We start from the raw sequence: 21,936 nt of genomic DNA on the forward strand, positions 1-21,936 counted from the left end.
TGCAAATATCTTTGGCACGAAAAGAACCCCAACACGAGGGCGATTTACTGCTTGGTATTTCTTGTCAGTCCTTTTCATCTGCCTCTCTGCTTCACCTTCCCATTCCTCTCCCCGGCGCTTTCCGAGCGCGGCCAGGCTTCGGGGAGCGACGGGGGCTGACGGAGCCCGGCACGTGGCCGCTCCCGGAGCGTCCCCAGCCCGGCTGCTTTCCCCCATCGCTCGCCCTCCGTTCCCAGGCTCGGCTCTGCCTTCGACGGGGGCTGAGCTCCGCGGGAGCAGCGCGCGCGGCTCTGCAAAACACAGCAGCACAGAGCGAGCGCCCCGTCCGCGGGCATAAATCAGGCAGGAGCGGAGCCGCGTGGGGAAGGGAGCGCAGGGCCCCGCGCCCGGCCACCGCACGGCTCGGGGACTCGCAGTTCATTTATTCTGCTCGGGTTCGCCGGGCCCTGCTCCGCATGTGTAATGTTTGCTCTGAAAGACCCAGCAGCGAGATGGGTGAAAAACATTCCCCCCCGTCTCGGGACCTGGCAGAAATCCTAGTAAATCTGCAGAAGTATGTTTTTGTCAGCGCTGCTTGTTCTGTTAGGGGAACTGGTATAAACTATTCCAGCCGAAAACCTTTTCCTGGAATAAAGTCCCGTGTTCGGAGCGCCGTCGGGACGGCGTTACCGGGAATGGGGCTTCGCTGCCAAACGTGCTGGTAACGAGGAGGCAGGATTCGTGCACCCTCTGCCCTACACAGAAAACTCACAAAGCACCTGCTGCCCTTTGCTGCGCTCAAACCAGAAATAAACCCCGGGCGTGATTACTTTGGGAAGAAAATGAGGATTTTTCCCCCTGCCGGGATGTGCCGCCATCCATCCCAGCCGGGATGTGGCCGGGCATCCGTCCTCGTGTAGTGATGGCGCTGGGGTTTGGGTTTCTGGTCCCTGCCGTTCCGCTCGCCAGGCAGGCGCGAAAATGTGAAAGAATGCGAAAAATGCGAAAACGATGGCGCTGGCCCCGAGATTTGTAAACTTCGGGTTAATGTGTAATAAATAGGTGACAGATCTGTGCAGCGCCGGGCAGGGAGCTCGGCCGCTCGGGGTTAGGGGGTGCCAGTGGCATCCCTGGGCAGAGCAGGCAGCTGCCCTCGCCTGCCCGGGCAGGTCAGCCCCGGAGGTGCCTTCTCCTATTCCTCCTTCTCTGCTCAGCGCAGGCTGCCGATGCTTTGGGGTTTTTCTCAACTGGTTCATCTGGTTCTGCCTTATCCCCCCCTTCTCTCTGCGAGCTGCATTATCGGCCTTACAAAACCACGCTTTCACTATTTTTTTGGTAATTATTCCCAGCTACAAAGTGCCTGTTGTGATGCCCGGGCGAGCAGTCCCCGGTGTGACGGCGAAGCCCACGCGATGCTGGGGGAGCTCCGAGCGGGTTATCCGGAGGGGGAAGAGGCCTCGATTCCTGGGGGTAATTATGCACGAGGAGCTAATCGGGCTGCGGCCGCCGGTGCAGCATTTCCTGCTGACAACTGCTTAGCGCGAAGCGAGGCGCCATGTTCCCACCGTAGGCAGCCAGGGAGAATCTTTTCAGAGTCATGGTTTTTTTTTTTTTTTGCAGAAACAGCTAAAAGAGGCACAGACGGCCGCACAGCTCCGTCCCCTGGGTGCCGTCCGGCTCCGCTGCAGCGGTGTCCCCGGGGAGCAGGGATGCTGCCGAGGCGCAGCTCCCGGCAGGTACCGGGGCTCGTTTTAGGGCCGGTTCCTCCTCGCAAGGGGGTTTGAAGGAGAAAACCCCGGAGAGCAGCCAGAGCTGCCCGCGCAGGCAGCGCCGCGCTGCCTTCCGTGCCGTGCGGGCGCCTTGGCTCGAGCGGATGATGCAGAGGATACGAGGATACGCATGGCGTGCGGCGGGGGCAGAACGCCAGCGGAGCCCAGACTTTCCCAGGAACTGGAGATCAAAAGGGCCGGGGAGGCACCTGGGCCAAGGGGGTCGGGGCAGAGCACGGGGAGAGGCTGGGGGTGAAGGCAGGGCTGGGCAGGGGCCGCCGGGCAGCCCCCGGCTCTCAGGGCTTTGGTGGGAGCGCCCCTCGGGGCACGCTGCCTTGCTTGGGCACAATCCTGCCTTTGGCAAGCTCTGGTGATCGGGTGACGTGGTGCTGTGGGGCGAGCTGCGGTGGGGATGGGTGGCCCCGTAACGAGGTGGGGACGGGGACCCAGTGGCCCCGTTCCCTGCTGCCCACCCGCAGGTGGTGCGGGTGCGGGTGCCCACAGCCGTGGGCACGTCCCGGTCCTGCACACGGAGGGCGATGCAGATCGCGCCTTGCTGGAGTTTGGACCCGCTGCCGATAGTCCCGGCGTGGGCAGGGAGAGCAGGGCGAGAGGCACGTGCCGCGCGGGCGCGTCCTGCTTCCACCGCCTGACCCCGCATCCCTTCCAAATGGCTCCCGAGGATCGGAGATGAAGAAGTTCCGTCTGACGCTCCTGCAGAAATCGAGGCCCCGGCTGACTTCCCGTGTAAATTAGAGAGAAGAGGGCGTCCTTTGAAAACGGCCCCGTTGTTTTCCTTAGCCGTGTCACGCCGGCGTACCTCCCCAAAGCAAACAGCCAGCCCTGCCAAGGCTCAGGCTGCCTCTCGCTATCTGGATGCTCGGCGGGCGTGGGGAGGCGGAGGTGCGGCGGCTGTTATTGTGGGCTATCGCTCCTGCCAGAAGCGGCCCTGCCGGGCCAACCCAGAAGCCCTCGTATTAGCAGGCAGCCTCCGAGCAGCTGGGTTCGTTTTTCGCATTTGCGTTAAAAAAATGTAACCTTGCCCGTGCCTTTTCCACAGGGAGCGCACGGGCTTGATTTCCGTCCTCGGGGCCCTCACGAGGACGGGGTTTTGCGGGGTCGCAGGGAGGGGAACGGCGCGGGGCCAGCGCCGGCGCGGGAAGGGGTCGGCTGCGGGATGCTCGGGGCTGCTGGGGCTCGGCTCGGGGAGCCGGGAGCTGCTGGACGCCGGTGGAGGTGCCGGAGGGTTGAATTACACGGCGTGGCTTCCTGGCAAGGCTGCGGCCGGCCGGGTTCAGCACGGCTCAGCCGGGATGCTTACGTGGAGCTCAGCTGAACTTCGTCCTTTTCCTCGCCCCCCCTGAACCGCTTGGAGGCCCCCCCGGTCCTCCCGCCCCGTCGCCGTGCGGAGAGCCCCGGCGTGTTGCTCGTGTGCCCCGGCCCTTTGTGTGCTAAAGCAGAACTCCAGTGTGGGTTTCCCGTGCCATTCCTGTGCGGGAGCCCCTTTCTCAGCTCCCTGCGAGCGACGTGCCTGCCACGTCCCCTCTGACGGGTGGTGGTCCCTACGAGGGGCTCGGGGTCCCCGCAGGGAACACCTCTCTGAAACCGCCTGGTGCTGGCGGGGAGGAATCGCAGTCGTGACGCCGTTCCTCTCCTGTTTAGGCAGGGGTTATAAAATCCTGCATCAGTTTCTAGACAAGAGCATTCACCTCGGTCAGCAACGGTGCCGATGGGCACAGGGCTGCGTGCGGGGGTCGCCGTGTGGAGCCGCGAGGCCCTCGTGGAAGTTTTGCAAAGGAAAGCTCTGGGCAACGGGTTACGAATTGGGTTACATCCCTGATCACTGCCCCGCTGTGCTGCGGAGCTGACGGCGCCGAGCTTTTACGATGCGCATGGCAAACCCGCGAATGAATGGTTTTGCCGGCTACAAAGCTCCTGGCCTACAGATGGGGCTCATCCGATCCCCTCTCCTGCCTCCTATCGCGTCGTCCCTTGGTTTGTGGCCATTCCCTTCCCTCCTCGCCCTCCCGGGTTATCTCCGTGGCTCCTGTCCTGCTTGGCCGCGCGTCCCTGGGACGTGTTCCTGCTGCTGCCACGCTCCTGTGCAGGGCTCGGCGTGGTTTTGGCAAACCTCAGCAGCTTCACCTCGCTTTGGCCGTAGGTTGGCTTTCGCAGCCGCGTCTCCGCTGTCGGTTTTTGGGGTGTTCGCTCTTGGTGCCTCTTTGCCACCTGTGGCCAAATCCTGCCCTAAGCCAGCACACCCGTTCGAAGCGCTATGCTTAATCCTGTAATCCTAGAAGTTTCTGGGCTTTTTTGCATTGCCAGTTTGCCTGACTTCTGTCATTTTGCCCTGGCTGGTTGCAGCACACGGGCACCGTTCCTGTGCAGCGGGCAGGCACTCGGGCAGCGAGGGGCACAACGTCAGGGCAAAGCCGCTCCTGCGGCTGGGGTCCGGGGGGCTCCTGCAGGTCCTGATGGCTCCGTGTGTCTCTGGCACAGGCGATCTCGTGGTGGTGGCTCCCGGATGAGGCCAGGGACAGTGTGACGGTCGTCGGGACAGCCACGGCGGTTCTTTGTCCACTTCAGAGAGCCGAGGCTGCGGTCTGCTGCCAGCTCCGTGCGTTAGCTCTGCAGGGGAAGAGCCGCCCGCCAGACGTGAACGTCGCCCCGACAGGAGCTGCTGCACAAATCGAGCGCGCTTCTGGAGGGAAAAATCACAGTTTGGTTTTGCGCTTAATGAGGTATTTACCGGGAAGCAAAGCAAGTTAAAAATAGGGTGACAGTGACTTCAAAGAGAGTGCCTGACTTCTAAGAACGACACCTCTGCCAGCACTGGGGTTAGGAATATCAGCTGTGCCTGCACGCCAGAGCTGGAGCAGGCGTTTTGGCCGGCCCTGTAGGCGAGGCAGCGAAGCACCGGCCTGGCAGGCGGCCCGGCAGAGGAGGAGTGTCTGGAGAGGGGACATCGGCATCGCGGCGAGGGACAGCGGCGAGCGGGGCCGTGCCGCGCCGGGTGGCACCATGGGGACCCCGTCCCCGCGGGCCGTGCTGCTGCTCGCCGTGCTGGCGGCGCTCCGCGCTCCCCCCGCGGCGCAGGGGCGGCCGAACTTCCTTGTCATCCTGGCGGATGATCTGGGCTGGGGGGACCTCGGGGCCAACTGGGCCGAGACGAAGGAGACGCCGAATTTGGATGAGCTGGCTGCCGAAGGGACGAGGTAATGGCTGTGCCCCTTCCCTGGCCCAAAATGAGCATCCTTGGGTGCTCTGCCCTGCAGCGGAGGGGGTTTCCCTCCCAGTAGGGGTTCAGCGACGTAGTTTTGGGTTCATGGGTAGAGCCCGGCACCCTGGGGTGCAGGTCCCTGCACAGCTGGGACGTGCAAGCTCCAGCCCCTCATCCCCGGGGCACAGAGGGTTGTGTGCGGGCAAGCTGGGAGGGACAGGGCAGCACCACCCCGTGCAGGTCTCGCCAGCCCAGGCTCTGTTCCTTTTCCAGGTTCGTGGATTTCCACTCGGCCGCCTCCACCTGCTCCCCGTCCCGCGCCTCGCTGCTCACGGGGCGCCTCGGGGCGCGCAACGGGGTGACCCACAACTTCGCCGTCACCTCGGTGGGCGGCCTGCCCCTCAACGAGACCACGCTGGCAGAGGTGCTGCGGGCGGCGGGGTACAGCACGGGGGCGATAGGTAAGGCTGGGGCTGGCGCTGGCCCGGATGAAGGTGCCCGTGTCCGGGATGAAGGTGCCCATGATGAAGGTGTCCGTGCCTTCCCCCACGGAGGAGGCACAGCGGGTAGCTGGCGGCTAAAGGAAAGCCCAAAGGATGAGCGGGAGGGATTCTGCACTTCCCCCCCCTCTTCCCGCAATCCCCAGATTTCGTATTCAAGCGTAAGACGCAGCCTGAAATTTGGGCCTGCCCCAGTTTCCAGTCGAAGCCGTGGTTGCTTAACCCTACGCTGGAAATGCTGAATTTTCCGTAGGAAATGTGAGGGTGCCGAGCAGCTCTGCCCGCGCACGCCCCGCGGGGGTGTGATGCTGGGCGTGACACGGCAGGTGCTGGCAGGGACTTTTGGTGCTGCTGGTCCGTGACGTTGGGCACCCTCCTGCCCCTACACCATGTGCAAGTGCACCACCAGCACCAAGTCCTTTGCTCCCCCTGATCGCGCGTGTTGGGGCTGCACTGGCACAAAAGCCCTCCCTTTCCCTTCTCCTGCTCCATTTTTGCCGTTCCCCCACTCCTATCAGCGTGCTCGGTGTGAGCAAGCCTCGGGACGTGGAGGACCCGAGGATGAGGCTGGTTCTTTGTGCTAGGTTAGAAAGTTGTCTCCTCCGAACGCGGAGGCCTCAAAGAGCCTTTTAAGGCTGGAGACGGTCGATTTGCACGGACACGAGATACCTTCGGCATTTTTTCTGGCTTTCTGCAAAAAAAAAGGCATTCTGGAAATGAGGCCAGCACAAACAAGTGGCCTTTCTCGCTGCTAGATTAAAACCTCCTGCGCTGCGCCTTGCGGGTAGTCGCTTGTGACGGCAGCGCCCGGAGCCGAGTTAACCTCTGAAATGATTTTGTTTTTTGCAGGCAAATGGCACCTGGGGCACCACGGCCGCCACCACCCCACTTCCCGCGGTAAGGAGGCAGCGGAGCCGAGCGCCCCGCATTCACCCGGCTCCTGCTGACCCCCTCCTTGCCCCGCAGGCTTCGACTATTACTTCGGGATCCCCTACAGCCACGACATGGGCTGCACGGACACCCCCGGCTACAACGTGCCGCCCTGCCCGCCCTGCCCGCGGCACGGCGTCGCCACCAGGTACGGCTCCGGGCACGGCACCGCGAGGTGGGATTTGGGATTTGCGGCCCCAGCCCCTCAGTCTGCTCCTTGCTGCCGTCTCCTCCCGTGTGCTCCCTGGAAATGCCCCGGGGAGGTGAATTGGGGGGTGCTGGGGCGGCGAGCACCCCGCGCCGCGGGGACGTCAGCGTGCTGCTGGCCCCCTCTGCGGAGTGGGCGGCACGGGGTGCCTTCTTCCCGCAGCCCCGCCGACAAGGAGTGCTACACGGACGTGGCCCTTCCTCTCTTGGAGAACCTCACCATCGTCCAGCAGCCCGTCAACCTCAGCAGCCTGACGGAGCGCTACGCGGAGGCGGCGGCGCGCTTCGTCCGGCGGGCAAGGTGAGGTGCCACATGCTGTCCCTGTCCCCGTCCCCGTGCCAGCCCGTGGGTCTCTGCAAGCACTTTGTGCTCCTTCTGGGGCACCTGGGGATCACCGGGCTTCGTGGGCGACCTTCCCCAGTGGTGCCGGGCCGTGCGGAGTCCAGGCTTGCCGTTCTCCAAGGTGCAGAGCAGCTCCTGGGAGACGACAGCCCCCGAGCCCTGCTGACGGGTTTCGTAATGCTGATCCCTGTTATTCAAGGATTAGGAGCTGTGACTTTGCAAAACGCCTTCCTGCAGCGCGGTACGAGGCCGTCTCGGGGATGGTGCCCGCTGCTCAGCACCGACCTGGGGGCTGCGTGCGCAGGGGTGCTAAGAAAAGGCTGTGGGCTGCAACGGGGGCAAAGGGATGGGAGAAATGAGGAGGGGACTGCAAGGAAAGGGCTGCGTCAGCGCTCTGGATAAATCTGGGTGCTGTTTTGGGGTTGTCTGAGTTTATGGAGAACAGGATTAAACAGGTGCCTGCCTTTCCTCTCCCTCTCTTTGATGGCTTATTTCAGTTTTCCTCTGCCTGACTCACTTGTTATGGGGCAATGAAAAGAACACAGGATTTGTCATCTTGGTGTTTTTTTAACCAGCCGTGTGAAGGTTGAGCAATTCAGTGAGATTTGGCTCTGCCCGGGACACTTAGAGCACAGCGAGCACGGGAGCAAAAGCCAAGGACGTTGGTCTTAAGTTATCGATTAAACGTTTGCTCAGTTTTCAGGAGAGAGGGGGGCTGAGTTAGGAATGCAAAAGGCAAACGGGGCTCCCAGCTGAGTGCCAGGGTAATGGCAGTGCTCCCCTGGGCCCCGCAGACTGTTTCCCACCGGCCTGCTCACGGCAGCCCCTCGAAGGGGCCGGGACAAGCTCCCCGTGTTGGCGCGGCCCTTCGGGGCTCCAGGCGCGAGCCGGGCGGTGCCGTGCCCCAGGTGGTGGCAGGACAGCCAAGCGGCCCTGCCCCAGCACAGCGCTAATCACGGGCCTTGCTCAGGCATTTCTGCCGATAAGAAGTCACGGGGATGCCGGGGATGTTCCTGCGCCCGGCGGCTCTTGCGGGGTTCGGGCAGGTTTCCTGCACTCTCCGCGAGCTTGCGAAGGCAGCGAGCGATCCCCGGGTGCCAAAATCCTCCCCGGCGTGTTGAGCAGTGCCCACCCTGCTCGGGGCACCCTGAAATCCCAGGGGCAAAGGTTCTGTGCTAGAAGGAGGCAGCGCGTGGCCGTGCCCACGCAGGGATTTGCAGCCCCCACCCCATTTCCTCCATCCCAGCGTTTTGCAGGAGTTTTGCAGCGCTCAGAGGGCACAAAAATTTGAGGGGCTCCGGTTTTGCTGGGCAATAAAGCAGCTGTGCCGGGAGGGGTGAGATTTGGGAACCTGTGGCCCCAACATAGGTGACGTGCGTGGGGCAAAGGAAGGAAACACAGGGTGGGGGGGGGGGACCCCAAAAGCCCCTGGCTCCCCCCAGCCACGATGGGGCCGGGCACGGGCACAGGCTGGGGCGCGCACCTACACACGTCCCCGGGATCCGGCCCCTCCCCGCCGCCCGCCATCCCACCCTTCCCCTCCGAGGTCCCTGAGGAAGAGCGGCCTCGTCGGAGGAGATAAATATAGCCGTAAACAAGAAAACAGGACGTGTCCTCTGATGATTTAAAAGCAAACAGGCAGCGGGGCAGCGCGCGGCGAGCGGGACGCTGCAGCAAACGTGCCTCGCTCCCTGTCCAGGGCCGGGCTGCGGCGTCGGGGTCGTCCTTGTGCTGCTCATCCTCCTCTGAAATAACTTCCCGGAGCAGCAGGGGATGAGCACAGCATGCCGGGGAGGGGGGGGCCAAGATGCCGAAACGGGCCCCGGGAGAGAGGGGAGGAAGAAGGATGCGAGGGGGCGCGTCGACGCGGGGCGTTCTGCTCCTGGCTGGGTGCCGTGGGGTGCAGGGGGCCGGAGGAAGGGGCGAGCCCGTCCCGAACGCGAGCGCCTCGGGGAAGGACAGCCCTGGCACCCGCAGGAGCAGGAAGGGAAGGAAGCAGCACCGGGGAGGTTTCAACAGGAGCAGGGAAGAAGTGACTCACGGGGGGAAGCTGCGCGCTCGTCCTGGCGCTTCCTCCCGGCGGCGGTGCCGGGGCAGGTGCGGGCACATGAAGGTGCCCCCCGGGAACGTGCCCGACCCGGTGTGGGACAAACCACAGCCACCCCACCTGCCTGATTTGCTGTCCAAAATCAGGAGCGATCCTCCTTTCCTTCCCATTTCCTTCCAGAGGTTCTTTGAGGTTTCGGGACCAAGCATCCCGCGGGGCGGGCGGGTTTGCAGCCGTCTGGTTTCGGAAGGGTCACGGCTCCCTGTGCCCGGCTCGGCAGTGCCACCACCGCGGTGACCTCCTGCAGCCGTCCTCCCCTTCCCCTCTCCCTAACCCAGCTGAATTTGCTCCCCCTGTTCCCTGCAGTGACAGCGGGCGCCCCTTCTTCCTCTACGTGGCGCTGGCCCACATGCACGTGCCGCTGGAGGTGACGGCGCCGCCGGGCAGGGACGTCTACGGAGCCGCCCTGCGCGAGATGGACGCCTTGGTGGGGCGGCTGCGGCGCCTCGCCGGCCCCGACACGCTGCTGTGGTTCACAGGTAACGCAGCGGGACCTCCTGCAGTGGCGGGGTGACAGCTCCGTGCCAGCCCTGGCCGTGCAGGGGTGGCACAGGGGGACGAGCCCGCTGGTGTTCCCCAGCCCTCGGTGCTCCGTGGCCGGGGGATTGAGGAACCGGAGCTGCCACCGCTGGGGATGCGGCTCCCAGCCCAGCTCAGCTGCTGCTCACCCCGCCACCCGCCTCGGCCACGGCCCTGCCTAATTAAAGCTCAAATCCTCGCTCGTTAAGAAGCCCAAATCCGCTCAGGCTGGGCAGCCTCCCTAATGAGGACGCCCTGCTCCTGGCACAGGAACTGCCCGGCTGCTCATTAACGCCTGGAGCCGGCGGCAGCCGCCTCGTGCCCGGCCCCACTCCAGCAGTGGGCAACCCCCCAGAAACGAGCCCTGCCCCTAAATAAACCTTTAGGAACCCCAACCCTGCCCGCCAGGCCCCGTGCTGCTCTTGGTGGTGTAGGGCAGCACTGAGGGGACGGGAAGGGGCTGCAGGGACCCCACTCGTCCCCCAGAACAGAGGTGCCCCCGCTCCCAGCGCCGCTCACGGGGACGTTGCTTTCTCTTGCAGGTGACAACGGCCCTTGGGCGCAGAAGTGCGAGCTGGCGGGACGGCTGGGGCCGTTGGTGGGGGCCTGGCAGAGGACACGAGGTGACCTTATAGTGGGGGGGACCCCCTGAACCCCGGGGGTGTGCGGGGGCTGCTGCCAGGAGCCCTTCTCTGCCCCCCCGGCACCCAGCGGGGAGCGCTGCTCTCCCCCAGCCTTTGGGGCAGCCGTGGGTTGGGTTGCCTCGAAGGCACCTCCGACCATTCCTTATATTTAAAATAGACACAGCGATGTCTGTTCTCCCCCAGAATTACCTCCGGGTGGGACCGGAGCCCCCCAGCTCCCTGTTACCCCAGACCCTTTGCAAGCCCAGGGGGAGCAGATGCTGCTTCCAGCCCCTTGGTGCAGCAGCTCCTGGGGCTCCACGCTCCTGGCGAGAGCTGGGACCACTGGGAGGGCACCGGGGGGCCCCGTGGGCGACGGGGAAGGTGAGCTCCTGCCCTTCATCTGCTCGGTTCCCGATTCCCCCGCAGCCCCTGCCCGGGGCCCTTGAGCCCAGCCCGGCGGGACTTTTTATTTTCTTTCTCTCTAACCTTTTTTTTTTTTTTTATATATATTTTTTTTCCCTCCTTTTCCGGCCAAGCCATCTGGCCGGTGGGTTTCTTTCGGCCGGAGCGGCCAGAAGCATGCATGAGTCAGGCGCTTCCCACTTCTGCTTGTGTTACGCACCGTAAACGCGGGTCGGGTTCCGTTGCCCCGATCGCTCGGGGTCAGCGCAGGAATGGGGGGGGGACACGGCGGGGGGCACGGGGGCAGCGCCGCTCTCCTCCTCCTCCTCTGCTTCCTGACCCGTACCCAGCAGAGGAAGCCGAGGCTGGTCCCGCGCGAGCCCGGCCGCGGGGCTGCCCGCCGTGGCTCCCCCCGCTCCCTTTCTGGTTCCCAGGGCCGTCGGGTGCTCGGGCAGGGATCCTAACCTTCGCTTTCTTGGTAAACAAACCCCGCCGCCGACCTGGGTTGCTCTTGAGCAACCGACGGTCACAAGCTCCCGGAGCATATGGTCCGGGCCGTCCGGCGGTCGGGAACAAACCTACGACAACACGGCCCCTTTCCAGCATCTCGCTGCCCACACGCAGCCCTGCGAAAACAACCCCGAAAAGCTCCTCCTGGGCTGCTGGCTCTCCGGGAGCTGCCTCTAAAACCCCAGGGACCGGCGGCTTCTGAGCCCCCCCGGCTGTTGTGGGATCAGGGAGCTGCGAAGTCCCCCCCCCCCGGCACCGTGCCCATGGTGCAGCGCCCGCGGGGGGCTCGGGGGTCCCGGCCGGGGGGGGCATCTCCCCCTCCCCACGTCCCCGGGGACAGGGAGGAAGGGGAGGTGCTGCTGCGCGGGATTATGTAGGTTTCGCATGGCTTGGCGTTTCCTTTTAGGGTCCAACCCAAATTCCAGGAATGTTTTCCACTGATTTCGGTGGTCACTGCAGTCAGCCCACGCTCGCGGAGAGCAGCAGCCCCGCGTGCCGGGCCCCCCGCTCCGAGTCGAGGGCTGCACGGTGGGGGCTTCCCCTCCCCTCCCCAGGAGCCCCCGGCCCACTTGGAAAGCCCAGCTCCCATCCCCTGGCCCCAAACACCCCAAAAAGGGGAATCAGAGGGACGCACGTGTTTTGGGGGTGCTTTGGGACGGGTCAGGAAAGCTCCGGCCCCGTTGTGCCCCCGCCGGGGCGCAGGGACGCCGCGCTTCTTGTCCCTGCATGGAAAGCTCCGCTTTTTCCTGGAAAGCTGCGGCCTCACCGTGCTTGCGTCATCTCGGCTCCTGAGAGAAATCCCTGCCCGGGTCTGGGGTGTTGCAGCCCGGGCTGCAACCAGGAGCGTCACCGTGAGCTCACGCTCCCCTCTGGCTCCCTGGCTGCTCCGTCCGCGGATGGACAGGTGGACAGACGGACAGACAGCCCCACTCCCCTGCCCTCGGGGTGCCGGGCTGTGCAGAAACCCCCTCGAACAGCCAATGCAGTGCTGCAAGGACTGGTAAATACCCGAGCAGAGGTACGAGCAGGCTGATGTTGTTAGAACTGGGATCGTTTCCGATGGCATCAGAAGATGCGGGGAGCGCGGTGCCGCAGCTGCACTCACCACGCGCTGGGTGCGGCTGTGGTTGGGGCGCACGGGGCATCCCAAACCGCTGCAGCCCCCCAGCAGCCAGCAGGGCTGGGGCTGGTGGTGCAGGAGGAGCAGGACCAGGAGCAGGAGGAGTGGGAGGATCCCCTCGCTCTTGGCTCTGCCGGAGGAAATGGCTCCGGGTGCGAGCCGTTGCCATGTGCACGCTGAAAGCCGGGCAGACAAAGGGCTCGGGAAGTTGGTGCCGGGAATGGGGCCGGGAGTTTCCCTCTGCCCCATTCCCAGTCCCTTCCCCCCGGCTGCTTGGGGCCCTTTGCGCCGCAGCAGAGGCGGCAGCTCTGTGGCACTGCTCAGCACCCCCACTTTGTTGGTCAGCCCCGCATTTCCACCCTCAGCCCCCATCTGGGTGCTCAGCACCTCGGTGCAGGCAGGAGCTGGGCGACTTCCCCATTTCCCAAACCCCGGGCAGAGCGGGGCCTCTGGGCCGTGGCAGGGGACGAGCGGCGGCGGGAGGGAGCTGTGCCGTTACCAGCAGGAACGGATTTTTAATGAAGCCGGGGGCAGGTGGCAGCGCTTTATCTGCCCGAGGGCGCTGTGCGCTTGGTGCCGCTCGCAGCCCCGCACCCTCTGCACCGGGAGGGAGCCCCTGGGTGAAATTCCTGCGTCTCCTGCCCAGAGGGTGGGTGTTCGTGCTCAGCTCCCGTGGATGTTCGTGCTCAGCTCCCGGCTGCCTCTCTCGTCACTCGCTGGAGCAGACGAGAAACAAAAGGCAGTGCCAAACCGAGCCCCCTTTCCCCTCTCTCCTCGTTTCTTGTAAAAACTCCTGCAAAATTCTTCTCCCTCCCCTGACCCAGCTCCAAAATCCAGCGAAACCTTCCCCCGTTAGGGTCATCTAACAGCCCGGGCAGTCCCTTTCCAAGGGCAGCTCTGGGCTCGGGGGTTTCCCACTGCTGCAAAGCCCCCGCACGGCGGGGTGCTGAGCGCGGCCGCTTTCTCTTGCAGGTGGGAGCCCGGCCAAGCAGACGACGTGGGAAGGAGGGCACCGCGTCCCGGCGCTGGCGTATTGGCCCGGCCGCGTCCCCGCCGCGCGGAGCAGCCGCGCCGTGCTGAGGTAGGGGCTGCCTCTGGCTTTTGGGGTGGCCTCTGCCTGCACCCCGCTTCCCGCAGCCCATCCGGGGACGGCGTGCTCCTGCCAGCCCTGCGAGGGCACGCTGTCCCCCCGCGGGTGACACCTCCAACCCCAAGGGGGTTGCTGGGATGGCGGCGGCGGCAGCAGCAGTGCCCCGCTTGGGCGTCACCTGCGCTGCGGTGCTGCGCTTCTGTCCTGCCCCAAAAGACTCCCAACGCTCGAAACGCCCTTTTTGTGGGGCCGGTGGCTCCGCGCTAGCAGCTGCAGGGCTCGGCGTGCCTCTTCCCCGCGGTGGCCGAGCGCCTCTCGATAATTAATAGATGCCGATGTTCCCTCTCCCCACCGAGAAGCAGGCTTCGGCTTTGTGGTTTGCGAAATGGCTTTCTGTGGAGGAGGGCGCGGTTGCGGGGAGGGCCGGCCGGAGGGATGGCGCTTGTGCTCAGCGCAGGATGCGGCCGGGCCCCGAGGTTGTCCCGGCTGCCGCTGCTGGGGTGAGAGCCGCGGGGAAGGGCTGGGGCTGCGGCACCCGGGGACGGCGGCACTGCGGAGGTGGCATGGGGGGCCGCTCCGTGCAGCCCTCCTTGCAGCTCTTGCAGCTCCCCTCGCAGCAAACCCAGAGCCCTGGGAGCTGGATTTTTGCAAGGGGGGAAGGTTCAGGGCATGCACTGGAGCACTGATGTCTTGCTGAGGGTGCAAGGCGCGTGGTGCCAGGCACCCCTGGGGTTTCACTTGCAAATCCTTCCCCTGCGTGGGACCCCCTGTTCCCTGTCCCCTCTCCAGCCCGCTCTCCCCGTGCACCCTGCACCGCAGCAGCCCCGGGGTCCCGGTTATCTCCCGCGACCTTATCTCCTGCATTTCCAGCCCAGCAGGTTGGGCAGCTGTAAAGGCAGAACGCTGCCAGCAGCGCGGCCGCGCTGCGTGCCGGGCACTCACGGGGGGGGGGGGCTGTGCAGCTCCCCAGGAGTTTCCTCGTTTTCCTTTTTTTTTTTTTTTTTTTGTTACTTCGAAGACAAAGCTGCGATCCCCGGGCCGCTGTGACCCGGGGGCCGCCCTGCCAAGCGCCCTGGCTGCGGGGCCGGGTGGTTTCCAGCCGCGTGCGCTCCCCGTGCCGGGCGGCCGCCGGTCACCTCGGCGCTGACGTCCCTGCAGCTGGGCCCGGTCCCACCTCGGGGCTCCTCCGGGAAACACAGCCCGGCCTGTCGAAAGCTGCCGGCCCAGCTGCACGCCTTTGCTTATTCAGAGATGCCTACGGGGGAGCCTGCCTGCCTCAGACGCGGAAATTCAAAGTCAACAAACCCCGAGGAGGTTTCGTAAAGTTCAGGCGTGTGACACAGAGCAACAAAAGGCAGGAAGCTGCCAGCCGGGCGCTGAGGCCGCTGCTGGCACCGGCCCCGGCCCAGGAGCGCCGCCAGCAGCAGCCTGGGGCCGTGCGGTCCCTGGTGCGTGGGGGTCCTCGGGGACGCCCAGCCCCCGGTGCTGGCCGGGGAGTTGTCCCGAGGACGTGGACGGGGTGGGTTTCCCACCCTAAATGCTCCTGAGTCAAGCAGGTTGTTTCACCGGTGTCCTCGCGTCCTCCCCGTCCCACCCAAGCCGTACAGACCCGGTTCCTGAAGGTCTCCAGCACAGCTGGGGGCTTTCTCAGCCCTCTTTGGGATTGCAGTTTGAAGGGAGAGGAGCTGACGTCCCCGAGCAGCAGTGGGGTGAGGTGGTGGTGGTGCTGTGTCACCGGGCACGGGTTGGCTGGACGTGCGTGCTGGGTCAGCTTCTTGCTGCCCAAATAACGCGGTGGAAAGCTTCTCCTCCCTGAAGGGGAGAGCTGGGAGCTGCAGAGAGCCTTAAAGGCGTGCAGTGGGGCTGGGAAACCTCTGCTGGGAAGGGCACGGGCTGGGCAAGGGCAGGCGTTACCTGCCTGCTGGGGCGTCCTTCTGCCCGAGGTCATGAAAACGCTGGCAGCGGGAGGAAAATCCCCCAGCCGCGTCTGCGCCCTGCCTGTGTCTGTGCTGCCCTCCCTGGGGCAGCAGGACGGGGGTCCCCAGGGGTCTCCATCCGTGCCCTCCTTGAGCTCCTTCCCCCCAGGGCTGCGTGGCCAGGCCGGGCATGGCCTCGCTTCGTTACCTGCCCTTCGTTACCTGCCCTGTGTGGGGTGAGTGGGGTGAGCGTGCCCGGGGGCGGGGGGTGCTGCCCCGCTGCGCCCTGCCCCGTGCCTGCACGGACCTGCAGCCGCTCGGCGCGCCCTGCACGGAGCTGCCTCGTCGGCTCTTCTTAATTACGTTTAATTGCCGGAGCTTCCTGCCGTGCCCAAGCGGGGTGCTGAAGAAATAGGTCAGCGGGGTGGCGAAGGAGGAAAGCGCAGCGCCCCGGGGCCGGCAGGGCTGGGGCTGCTGCAGGTGCGGGACCCTGATCTCAACCTGGGGCTTTCAGGGCTGATTTTTAGGTGGTTGTCCCCTACCTGTGCACCCCTCGGAGCTGAGCCCTTGCTAAGAGCCTCTGAGCAGCTGAAAACGCGTTGCTTCTTCTCAGTTTGTTGCGTGGAGCCTCGGACCCGTCTCACACCACCCCAGCTTTGCCCTGTCCGCTTTGCTGTGATGGTTTCCCGGGGTGCCCAGCTGCTGTTTTGGGGTACCCGTGCTCGGGACGGGTGCGGGTGCACAGTGCCGGGGCCGGATCCTGCGGGACGTGCCCCGGGCAGCGCCGTGGGGCAGCCCCACACGGAGCTCAGCGGCTCCTGCAGGGATGCGCCCAGCTCCCAGCGGGGAGCCCGAGGTTTTCGGCGCCTCCCGGCCGCTCGGGCTGTCTCCATGAGAGCCGCGTAGCCGGGGCTGCCTTTCAGCTCTCCTCAGCATTGTTTGTTCTTATTTGTCCTCTCGGTCTCTTAGCAGCTAAATTAAAACTCATTGAACGGGAGAAACAGGGGCCCTAAAGTCCCGGGCTGTTTTCTCTCTCTGCTCACGCAACCGGGCAGCAGCAAGGGGCCCCGGTCCCGCAGCGCGGCCGCTGCTGCACCCTGGGGTGCCAGAACCAGGGGGGTGCTGAGGTCCCGGTGCTTCTGGCAGGGTGCAGGGTGCCAGCACCCCCCCCCCCCCCCAATCCGAGCCACCTACTGGGGTTGGGCAGCGCTGCGATGTCACTTGTCCGAGAGGGAGGGACGTGACACTTGTGCCATGCAGCGGGGCACAACTTCGCTCGACCCCTGGCCCTTCCCGAGCCTCCGGGCGAGTGAGCAAGGGGAATTGCCGCCTCCGAGCTCTGGCCCCAGGCCACAACTAGCAGGCAGCAGGCACCAACGCGGAGGCTCTTGGCCTCCGTGTCCCCGAGGAGCCCGCCGGAGGTGGCAGGACACCGGGTCACCCGCGCCCTGCGCACGGGGAGCAAGCGGGACCCAGCCCCGAGCGCTCCTCCCGTGGCTGAGGCCCCTGAAAAGAGAGGATTCGGGTGGAAATGCTGACAGGCGTTTTGGTAGCAGCGCACAAAATAGCACCGCTCTCATTTTCCATTCTGGCTGCGATGGCTCGTGCTGCGCGATGCAAAAGCGAGACCACATTTTCCTGGGGCTGCGGGAGGCGCTGGGATTGGCGCAGAAAGTCCCTGTGCTTGCACTTTCTGCCGGGGGTGACCCGGTGCCTTCCCCGCGTGCCCGGCCACGCTGTGGTCGGGGGGACAGCGGGGTGGGGGCTGCCCCATGCCCACTGTGCCTGTGCCCTGCGCCCCAGGACCTGCAGGTGCAGCAGTGGCAGCGCTCGGGGACCCCCCTGCACCATGCCCAAGGTGCTCGCAGCGAGGGCTCGCCGCGGCTGGGTCACCTCCCGGATCCCTTTGTAGCCTTTTCTGCAGGGCTCGGCTGTTGGGAAGCAGGCAGGGACCCCCCCAGACAAGGGGCTGCGGGGTGCCTGGGGGGCTCAGCTCCATGCTCGGCTGAAACCTGCCTCTTTCCCCAGCACCCTGGACATCTTCCCCACGCTGGTGGCCCTGGCTGGAGCGACGCTTCCCCCAAACCGACGTTTTTGACGGCTTGGACGTGTCCCCGGTTCTCTTTGGGCAGTCGGACGTGGGGCACAAGGTAAGGCAGAGCCCCTTTCTGGTGACGTCCCCCTCCCGAGCTGCCTCTGAGCTGAAGGTGAGGTGGGCAGAGGGGATGGGATCGGAAGGGCTCGGGGCCGGAGCACGCAGCCCCGTGGGAGCACCGGCCCTGCTGGCTGCGTGCCCGCACCTCCGGCGGCCCCGCCGAGCCCAGCGTGATTCTGCTCCTTCCTGGTCACAGGAGGTGCACAGGCGTGGGAAACAAAAGATCCCCAGGGCTCAGACCTAGTTGTATCTGCTTTATTTATCTTGACAGATAGAGACATAATTAAGCGCTTCTTCTCCGAGCTCCTTGGCTCGGAAACGTGCCCGTTATTGATGTTCGAGTGGGGCAGCCAGCCCCGTGTCCTGCAGCTCTCCACCTATGCAACAATAGGAGCTGTTGACAGCTCCTCTAAGCATGAAAAACGCAGCTAGGAGAACAAGGAGTATGGCGATGCGTTTTTCTCAGAGTTTCACAAGATCTTTGCTGAACCAAAAAAAAAAAAAAAAAGCAGCTTTAAAAGCAGTCCCACAGATAAAGCCTGATTTTGCTTTTCAAGTCCGCCCTCCTGCGAGCGCTGCAAGCCAGCTCCCAGCAGGGATCCTGGATCTGCTTTCTGTGTCCATCAGGGTTTTGGTATTTAGTTCGTATTTATGGAACCCTCTACTGAACCGTGAGATAAACTGGGGAAGAGGATGGGACACAGCCAGCGTGCGCTCGAGCTGCTCTTCGGGATTAACCCTCTTCTTGCGTGCTCGTGGTGCTGGAGAGGGGGACTGGTGCTTGGCAGCCTTGGCATCAGCACGTGGTGTGGGGCTGGAGAGGGCTTGTGTTCCTTCCTGTATGCTTTGGGATGAGGAGTCACCTCCCAAAACTGGGGCTGAGTCCCCAGCCACTGCCACCCCCCTGCTTTTTGGGGGAGCTCGTGCTGCCGTGGGGTGCGAGCAGCGGTGAATCAGCCCCCGGGGCTGGGACCTGCCGGCCCCGGGTGCCGTGTCCCCGGAGGTCACTGTTGGCTTGTCCCCACCCGTCCCAACATCCCTGGGGACCGCCAGCCCCACGCCGTGTGTGACAGGGTGGCCTTCGGCAGGGCGAGCATCGCCCCGCGCTCCGGCCGCTGCGCTTGTCCCCGCTCCCTCCCCGCTCGGCAGCGGGCGCGCGGCGCCTTTCGTCAGCGAGCAGCTGATGGCAAAGCCACCTTTGATGTCGCCGGGTTTTCCTTGACACAAATCCTGCCGATGCAGTTCCTTTTCTCGCCCCGCCGCTTGACGGACGCACGCCGCTGACAGCTGGTTTTCTCCTTGGGGCTGGCGCGAGGCTGCGGCTCCCCGCGGCCCCGTAACCTTGCTCGCGTCCCGGCCCGCGCTCGGCACCGGCACAACCTGTGACGGTGCTGGGCCGGGGCCAAGGTCCTGTTTTGAGCAAAGGCTATTTACAGTAAAAATAAACACATCCTACGAAACGTATCAAGGGTACGAGCGGCTGACAAATAAGCTCTTTCCATGAGCTTAATGTCAGAGGGGTGTGCTCCTCCTCCCCACGCACTCGCTGGCTTACGAAAACAGCCCGGAGCTGGGAGTTCAGATGGAGGGTTTGCTGAGGAGAAGGGTTTTTGTTCTTTTTTTTTTTTTTTCCTTTTCATTTTTTGTTCTTTAATAACAAAGTCACGGGTTGCGGACCTGGGAACGTTTCTTGAAAGGGCTCAGTCGAAACAAGCTCCTCACTTGTGCGGTGAATTAGAATGGATTTTCTTAGCGTGGGGTTTATGAGGCGCGTTCAGGAACGAGCCCGTGGTTGTTTCAGTGCCTCTGCAGCCAGGCAGCAGCATCCGAGCCGTGCTGCTCGGGTTAAAGGGTGCAGGCAAAGCCGAGCTCTAAGGCTGGAAGCAGACAAACTGGTTGAATTCCTGGTGTTTTGGCTTCGTGGGCCCTTAAATAATTACTGATTGCTGCTTTGCAGCTACTTTATTCCGGCTGAGGGGTGCCCGCATAACCTACAGCACGCATTTTCTCCTTGCAGCACGCTCACGCTGTGTGACCTCTTCCAGCTCACACCCGAGCCTCCCACATGCAGGTTTTCATTTTTTTTTCCGTAAAATACGTTTTTTAAACCAAATTCCAGATGGTGATTTTTTTTAATCTTGCAATTGAAGGCAACAGAGGAAGCCGGGAGCATCTGGAGGTCCCCCCGGATCCCGGTGTTTCGGGGGAGCGATGAGCGGCGGCCACGAGGCTCCCAGGGCAGGCAGAGCCCGCGGCGGTGCCCGGGGCAGGGCTCCCGTGCCGGACACCTGCTAAGTCATTACAGCACTGATCAGCTGCGAACACTGTTACTAAACTTGGCACCGCAGCTGCCTACAACTTCAGCAGATGTTTCTAGTTTTTAGCACAGTGGAAATTTCTTGAATCACTTTTAAACGCAATTCCCAGGGAGGAAACCTCTGGTGACTCATCACTCAGCGGAGCCATTGGCTCTGCAGCAGATATTATCTGACAGAGACCGCCGAACCATCCAGCTCACTTGTCTTCTCCCTCCCCAGTGCCAAGGCAGGCGTCCTGCGCGGATCAAGTGTCCTAAATACCGAGCTGCAGAGACTCGACCCGCCCTTCCCAATTCCCTTCTCCTCACCCCGGCTCCCTGCTGCTGTCAGGGCAGGGAGCGCTCCCCCTACGGCATGGGTCAGCCGGAGATGCAGTGGGCACGGTGCTCCGGCACCTCACCTCCGAGCACAGCCCCTGCTTTGCTGGAGCTGAGCTCAGCCCGAGCTCGTGGCCTAGCTGCTGGCCATCGGTTCCGATCCCTGAGATGTTCCTGCCACCGGGGAGGTGACCTCGGAGGAACACGAGGCACAAGCGAGATGCTGGCGCTTCCCAGTTCCCTTCTGCTGAGCTGCTGCTGAGGCTGCTGGGCTGAGCAGTGTCCCTAAATGTGTGCACGGCTGGTACATGGTCTCACGCTGGGAGGGAGCAGGTATAGAACAGAGCAGATTTTTCTCTGCAATGGGCTTTTTCTGTTCTTCCTTCAGATTCTGCTTCACCCCAACAGTGGGGCAGCTGGGAAGGACGGAGAGATCGAGGCGCTGCGGCTGGCTCAGTACAAGGCGTTCTACACCACAGGTAGGGTGGCTGTGGTAGGGATCGTACGGTCAGGAAAAAAACCTTCTGAGATTCCTGGTTCCCTGCAGGTACGGGTAAAAACCAAACCAGATTAATAGAGGCAGGAGCAAGCCCAGCAAGGAGTGTGTGGGTGCCCAGCTGTGTGCGCGATGGGCTGTGCAGTGCGGGGTTGGCTCCAGAAGCACTCGCAGCCTGGCACTGGGACCTGGGCTCGCAGAGCTGGGCCGTGGTGGGAAGGGGCCATCACGGACTGGTGAGGAGCCCAGAGGTGGTGCGGGGGCAGGGGTGAGCAGCCTGGGACTCCCGTGGGTTTCTCCTTCCTCCCTAGGAGGGGCGAAGGCTTGCGACGGAAGCGTTGGGCCAGAAGAGCGTCACCAGCCACCCCTCATTTTCAATCTGGATCGTGATATCCAGGAACAGGAGCCTTTGGATGTGGCATCCGCAGAGTACCAGGCAGTGCTACCTGCAATCAGCCGGGCTTACGCGCAGGCTCTGGAGGATATTGCAACAGACAACGTCTCGGTTGCAGATTACTCCCGAGATCCAGCAGCGAGGCCGTGCTGCAACGCACAGCACGTGGCTTGCCGATGCCAAGCACCTCCCGCAGCCTCGCTGGACCACAGCACCGAGAGAAGAGCAACGCGGCTTTGTCTTTAAGCAAATAATCGCCCGAGCTGCTCCTTTTCCGATTCTGGTTTTGTGAATTTGACTGTTGTTCCTACTGGCTCCAGGCTTGCGGTTGGCCAGAGGGCAGGGACGGAGGCTGCGGCTCGCTTTGCTCCGTGCCGTGCAGCAGTGTGGGTGAGTTAGTCGCGGGTCTGGGGGAGCAGGCGGAGGGGTCCCCTTGGGTGCAGCTCTGCACAGAGCAGGACTGTCCCCCCGGCTGCAGGATCCCCCTGTGGCTGGAGGAGCAGGTCACTGCAGTACCTGGTGGCTCTGCGCACAAAAAGGCTTTTGGTGGGGCCCTTCGGATGAGAAAAAGTAATATTTTTTCATTAAAACTGCCATCTGCGTGAGCTGAATTTTGGAGATAATTCTGCTGGGAAATTCTCTTGGCTTTCCACTACAGAAAATTAACCCCTGGGCCCGTGGGAGCGCAAGGCAGGGGAGGAAGGAGCCCTCAGCCTCTGTGCTGGTGTTGAGACCCTGGAAGTCTGCGGCTGCAGAGAATATTCCCTGCCTTTGCCATGCTGGCACGAAGCGCTCTGGGAAATGGAGCACTTGCCTCTCCGGCTGCTGCCACGTGAAATTTATTAACAGGTTATGGTGAAGACACAGCTGTAAAAGAGAGGGTCCTGTGCTGTCGGTGACAGCTGCCCTGCACGTCCCTGACATCCTGCTGGGAAGGGTGCTTGGCTCGTCCTGCAGCTGCTGTGCATTGCCTCAGAGGTTCTTCTGGGACAGGTATCCAAGTCCTGGTGTTATGAAG

General features: G+C 63.6%; 1 protein-coding gene across 1 annotated transcript; it reads left to right on the top strand.

The window, feature by feature from the left end:
* Positions 1-1,332: 1,332 nt before the first annotated feature.
* Positions 1,333-21,523, top strand: ARSG (arylsulfatase G). The gene is given in 15 exon segments (XM_035558809.2): positions 1,333-1,449; positions 1,600-1,715; positions 4,248-4,489; positions 4,649-4,963; positions 5,242-5,429; positions 6,318-6,365; positions 6,435-6,546; positions 6,769-6,906; positions 9,362-9,534; positions 10,117-10,197; positions 13,205-13,313; positions 17,267-17,330; positions 17,332-17,388; positions 20,417-20,507; positions 20,836-21,523. Coding segments are annotated over 15 exon segments (2,121 nt in total). The 5' UTR covers positions 1,333-1,391; the 3' UTR covers positions 21,165-21,523.
* The last annotated feature ends 413 nt before the right edge of the window (positions 21,524-21,936 follow it).

The sequence above is a fragment of the Cygnus atratus genome, chromosome 18 (genome assembly GCF_013377495.2).
Source record: "Cygnus atratus isolate AKBS03 ecotype Queensland, Australia chromosome 18, CAtr_DNAZoo_HiC_assembly, whole genome shotgun sequence".
Classification (NCBI taxonomy): Eukaryota; Metazoa; Chordata; class Aves; order Anseriformes; family Anatidae; genus Cygnus; species Cygnus atratus.